Here is a 6,423-nt window from a genome sequence, read left to right as displayed (position 1 = left end):
CATCCATGACAATTTTAATCATATTTTCACTCTTAAACTGCTTTTAACAACCCTAGTTTTATTTTTTATTACCCTAAAAAACAAGGCTGGAATATCACTATCAAAATTTGTCCAAGTGCTTCATTTGTATTCCATTCAACTATATTGATAAAGTAAAAAGGTTATTAATTTCATTTTGGTAAGTGTTTTGTTTTTTTTTAATTGGAATAAAATGTTTCAGTTTTGGAGTATTTCGGTGTGCCATTATATATATATATCAAGCAAATATAATTTAAATTCAAGATAAATTAATTATAAATTATGCAATACAAATATAATGTCAAATAGATATAATTTAAAAATTTAAAATATTTCTAAATAGTCAATATTAAATAAATCTTTAACTTAAAGTAATTCAACTTAAATAAAATATCAAAATATTATGAAAGTAAAATGTTTTAAACAAATGTTTTAAATATAAAATTAGGTTAATGCTATTAGGGTTAATAGGATCTAAAGCATCCATTTTTTTGCTCAAATTCCTATATATTATAAACATGAATAAAACAACATGAATAGAAACCATATATATTAGTGATAAATCGAATTTAAAAAATTTAATATCATTGTTAATGAAAATAAAAACCATATATATTAGTGATAAATTGAATTTTAAAAATTTAATATCATTGTTAATGAAAATAATAATAATAATTTTCAATATTATTATTGAAAATAGTAATGAAAAAGAGTTTTTTTTATACTTGGATGGTTTAATTAATTAAATTGAATCAAGTTCAATTTGATTTAATGACTTTTCAAGATCGGAATGGAACATGTGGAATGAAATCAAAACATTTTGGCGAAAATTTAGTTGAAAAATCCAAAACGAATCGAGATTTAAAATAAGATGAAAATTGTTCTATTTTGTTTTGTTTTTTGAATTGGTATGAAATGTTTCGGCTATTCTGGACAAAACAAAATGAAATTAACAATCAATTTGTAAAAAGTATAAGTGACAATTAAAAACTTAAAAAGCCTCCTAAAAAGTTTTTAAGTTATTCTGTACATTTTTATTTATAAGTAATGGTGAGAAAAAGTTTGCTAATCTTGTACCTATAAAAAAATTAAGTGGTATGTTTGATCCTTAACATGTGGAAAGGGATTGAGTTTGACCCAAGTCCTATAAAAAGATTAAGAAATGTTTCAATCTGACAAGCAAAAAAGATTATATAAAGTTTTTGTCTTTATATATGTGCTAAGAAAACTCTTGAATAATAATTCATTATAAACAGTATGTGATTTTTTGAACTTTTATAAATATTCTAGTGCACACTCTTTTACTTATATCTTTTTATTTATTGTGATTTGCTTGTAATGTTTATTAAATTTATGCGTATTTAAATTTATTTTTATTGTTATTTGAGTTGTTTATTTAGAATGATTTTAGTACTTTTAGATAAAATAAATGGATTTTAGTAAGAGAAATGTATTTTTTATCATTATTTTAAATCATTCAAATTATTTGTATTTTGATTGATTTTAATTTTTATTATATAAATAATATAGAATGAAAATTTCATTTTTTATTGAAAATAAATATATTAAAAAAAACTTGGTCTAGCCAATATGATTTATTTTAATAGAATTTAGATTAGTACTCTTCTTGTAAGAAAATTAGTACTGTATAATTAAATAAAACATTCAACAAGCTCTCCACAATATAATATTATATATTTTAATTTCAAGAGATAGTCTTTAATTAATATTAATAGCTCTTTTTAATATTTATTAACACATAAAATCTTTAATTTATTATTTTAAATATATGCATTAAATTTTAAATTGATAATTATTTTTTTATTACAAGAAAACATGACATTTTTGTATATTTAAAAAAGTTTAATTGACTCAATACAAAGCAACGGACCGATTATCTAGTTTTATTCTAAAATTTACCAGTTTATTCTTTTGCCGGAGGAAACTTTACTTGAAAAATTCGAACTGCCGTCCTTGATCTTCCACCCACCCACAACACTGTGGCACGGGCATCCACCCACGACACGAAGCCTCTGTTAGAAAGCAGTGACCTTTTTTCAAAAAACTAAAAACAGTAAGGGCGCGTTTGGGTAAATCAAATCAAATATTATCATGTCCATGGGCAACGAGACAACCTGGGTTGGTAAAAAGCCCATCAGACGCATCGGTGGCATGTCCGATGCCCTCTCCATCGCTGCCGATCTCGGATTTTCTGTTGCCTCTCCCCCTTCGCAGGTCAGCTTCCTCTCTTACATTTCTCCATCTAGCTACCCGACCCGCGTTGCTGTTTTTATTGATGTTGTGTTGTTCAATTCTGGGCTTAAAAGACAAAAATCTTGAGATTTCACATGCTCATCGTTATTCAGGAAGAGCTTGAGAAGTTATCCACCACAAGTGGCGAAAAGGGTGATGACTTAATTAGAGTTTTAAGGGAACTAAATGCAGTCCAAAGAAAAATAGCTGATCTACAAGTAGAACTTCAGGGTCGCAAGGTGAAGCATCCTCGTTCATTTTTCTGACAGTAGAAAGTTTAATTGCTCCATGATAGTTTAATTGTAACTGACCTGTGATGCAACTTATCCGTAGGATGACAAAAATGTGGCGCATTTGACGCATGTCAGTGAAATGGAAAAGAAGATTGACACATTATCAAGGATTACTACCATACTTAAGGATGTCATTCATAATAAGGTGATCTGTCCAGGTTTTTTTTTTTAACTGTGCGCGTTACTGATATTTGATGCTTCTATGCCTGAAGCAAGATGCATTGCAGAATTCCATGAGTCCATATGCTTGTTTAGTGACATGATTTTTCTTGCTTGTTCTTGTCAATGTGAACAATCTTCGCAATCTCTGATAATTTTTCTTTCCCATATGATTTATTAAATGTGTAAATTACTTTAAAACTTATAGAATGGTCGTAAATATCGCTTTTGGTTTCGCATTAATTGTCATCTGTCGTGGTGCTGAAATTCACTTTCTTGACTATTAAATACCATTGCCTCTGTTGGGAAGGGAACCATGTACAATCAATTTCCAAATTCCAACTGACAAACAGAGCCTATATGCAGATAGACTTCGCAAAAAATGTTTCTGAACCTGGAGGATTTCTTGTAACTTATTTGTGAAACCCATGCTGTAGAGTTCTTTTCTTTCCAGTATTGTAGTTGGTATGCTGGTTTATGTGGGATAACTTTTACATCCCATGAAGTACTGGGCTGAGTTTTTCCCTATAATATTTGGTTTTCTTCTTCTGTATCTCTCCTTTCTAAACTTGCGTGGGTTTCTTCGTATTCTGCTCTTTTCTTTCAATAACTTTATTTGTCGCAATGGTCTAATGTTTATGCTTGTCTTTTGCAAATATTGGCAGGATCGCATTATAGCTCGTCTTCGACAACCATATTCACTGGATTGCATACCAGTAGAAGCTGAATACCAGGTTGGTCATTCAATGATAGTGTGCTTTTGTAACACAGTAAACTGTTACTCTGTTTTTCTTGTAATTGTTGTTTTCAGAAACTTAGTTCACTCCACGTGTGAATTTTCACTTGCATTGAGTGCTATAAGAACAGCTTATATTGTATTCCTGTTAAATCAGAAGCGTCAACTGCAGCAAACACCTTTTCTTGTCAAGTAGCGATTTGGAACTTTTGCAACCAAAAACTAAGACTGCTGCTGCATTCACACAAATTGATGTGTTGTCATCAATGTGGGTGTTGGGTTTTTGTGTTCAGTGACTTGAGATTTGATCATGGGGATGATTTTTGACGCCGCAGTGAGAACTGGAGTTTTGAACTTAATAACCTCTTTATCAAAGGCTAAAGCTTAGGTTTGTTCTTAAGTAATGGTCATGGGTGCATCCGACTGAGATAGTGAAGAACAACAGTTCAACGAAACTTTGGCAACTTTAGGTTACTTCTGTGCATCTGAGTGATGGTTGCATTGCATATCAGCCTGAAAAACATAAGTTGGAGGTTTTACGCTTTCTATGCATTCATCTTACATTGCTTCTCTATCTTGATTTGATGTATTGTGAATTTCTGTATTGGAGTCTTACTGTGAAGTTGTGAGAAAATATCATGAACTTAAATTTCAATCCAAGATTAAAATCTCAGATTAGATGCAGTTTCTGACAATTTAAAAGACGAACAAAAATTTGTTGTATCCACTTCTTGTCCCTTAAGCTTTATGACATGAGATGATGAGAACTCTTCTGCATATATCACAGTTGTGATCTAGGTGCAGCAGTCCTTAATGCTGACATCAAGTGCATCGAGTTAGAGATTGAGTAAAGTGGACTTTCTTTCATCAAACTCTGTTCATAAAGCGAGGAATGATCTAAAGAGAGCAGTTATTAACTAGCAGATCAATGCTGAAAACTAGACAGTTGCTAAAGTGGACCTTGGTGGCATTGACATTTAGTGTCCAATGGATTCTTGTGGCATCTTTCCTCTGTCTCTACAGATACACGGTTACTAACAAATTCTGGGGAATGAATATTAATGAAAGATGGATAGAGTACATTGGTTTCTTTCAACTCTCATCTATAGTATTGAGTTCAAAAGTTTCAATGTTGCTGCACCATGATTTTTCAGTGCGGAATAGAGCATCCTAGCCACTTGAAGCTATGGATAAAAGAAAATTGATGGTATTGGAGCTTGTGAATGCACTTTATATGTGTGCATGTATATTTTTAAGAGTTGAGTTTGTAAGTGCTATATCAGCAGTTCTGACTGTTTATGACATCTATTGCTTTGATGGTGCAGAAACAATTTTCAGAATTGCTGATGAAGGCCGCCAGTGATTATGGTGCTTTGACAGCTTCAGCTGCAGATTTCCATTGGAGTCAGAACTTTAAGGAATCTCCTTCAGTGTGGGGGGTATGTTCATAGAAACACGGGGCATAGTTTAACCTTTTATATAATGATATATGTTTATGCTTTTTGAACAATTTTGGTGCCATTCTCTGGTCCTGTTGTCTTCGTTCTTTTGTTGGAGTTCACAATTTTTTTAACTATCAAGTGAATCAATAATATTTCTAGCAATAAATAAATAAACCTGCCATATTGCTATATATGAATTTGATAACCATTCAGTGAAGTGTTAATTGATAGCCTTAGGGACCACACTGATGTGTTACTATTGCTTCTTTTTTTTTTGCTAATGGATTTTGCTTTTGTGAATGGCTTTTGAAGGCAAAATCCATCCTTAAGAATGGAATCTTTTTCCAGGAATGAAATGACCACTTATTTTAATGAATTATTGGAAGGTTGAATGTGTTTAATCTTGTTGAGCTTCCTGGAAACGTCAGTGCTCCAGTCAATTTTAATAGGAATGCCAAGCTGTTGGCAATTAAGCAATATTTCTAATGATACTTTTGTAATTTTGGATAGGATCTCATTGCTGCTACCTGTGAATTTTACATGTCATGAAACTTGAGATCCTAAGACTTCATTTTAATGTGGTTTGCAACCGATGAGCATTTTCCTCAGAATTGTCGAAACCTATGTTAAAGTTATGGGAAGGTCTTGCTTCACAATCTGACGTTCTTTCTTTTTTTATATTCATGCAGGAAATGTTACGTCCTATTCCCGTTGCTTTAGCATCTTGCACTCGATTCTTTGAAGCCATGTCTGCCATGAGAGAATCATTTGCTACCCTTCAAAATTTGAGAGCTGGCCATTTAGGTAAAGATTCTTCAGAGAGAGTATTTGGGGATTCACACTGTGTGACTCCTCCCTGGAGAAATGACTCAAGCTTTGATGACTTGGCAATCAAAACTGTGAGGAGACAAGAACTTGAGCTGCAAGAAGCATGTGATGGAAGTGGTGATGGAGGTGGTGTTCATCAAGTCGATGACACAAGCCATAGGAGATTGTCTTGGCCTCCATCTGTTAAACACAATGGTATATAATCAAAACAATGTCATTCATGACAAGTTTTCTTAGATTGTATTCTACGTCAGAGCATTTTCATTGCAAGGAAATCCTCGATATTCTTCATTATACCATGAAAACACACACAATTTGTCATTCTGGCTTGTTTCTCAATCGTTATGAACTACATTTGCTGTAAGTTGTCACCTTTTCTTCCATGCTTGGACTTGGAAATATCGAGCTATATACTGTTATTTGGTAAAAAATATGGTGTCCATCCAAGTTTATGATCCTCAATGACACAGATGTCAAATGATTACGATGGCTTCAAGGCTCCTTTTAACCTCACTCTTTGTTCCACAAGAGGAAAGTAGTGAAGGTTGTGTTTATCAACCCAAGACATTTTTATTTTCCTGACAGAGGCCCAGACAACCTTATGCATTGCAGCTGATTATTGAGTCCGCCAAGGGTTCAGGGACAGTGTTCTTCTTCTTCTTGTTTGTTTGTGTTTTTTTTGCCACCTTTCTCT

The 6,423-nt window shown here is 32.5% G+C and overlaps 1 protein-coding gene across 2 annotated transcripts; it reads left to right on the top strand.

Moving 5' to 3' along the window:
• Positions 1-1,934: 1,934 nt before the first annotated feature.
• LOC105141630 (uncharacterized) lies at positions 1,935-6,216 on the top strand. 2 transcript variants are annotated; one of them, XM_011048900.1, is made up of 6 exons: positions 1,935-2,253; positions 2,391-2,510; positions 2,605-2,709; positions 3,389-3,457; positions 4,785-4,898; positions 5,591-6,216. In XM_011048900.1, the coding sequence occupies exons 1-6, from the start codon at positions 2,131-2,133 to the stop codon at positions 5,930-5,932; spliced, it is 873 nt and encodes a 290-aa protein (XP_011047202.1). In that variant the 5' UTR covers positions 1,935-2,130; the 3' UTR covers positions 5,933-6,216. The 2 variants fall into 2 exon arrangements, with proteins under 2 accessions (XP_011047202.1, XP_011047201.1); XM_011048899.1 differs by having other exon boundaries at positions 1,937-2,253; positions 2,385-2,510.
• Positions 6,217-6,423: the final 207 nt, after the last annotated feature.

Source organism: Populus euphratica, unplaced genomic scaffold (genome assembly GCF_000495115.2).
Source record: "Populus euphratica unplaced genomic scaffold, PopEup_1.0 scaffold128.1, whole genome shotgun sequence".
NCBI classification, from domain to species: Eukaryota; Viridiplantae; Streptophyta; class Magnoliopsida; order Malpighiales; family Salicaceae; genus Populus; species Populus euphratica.
This window is presented reverse-complemented; position numbering and strand designations above follow the sequence as displayed.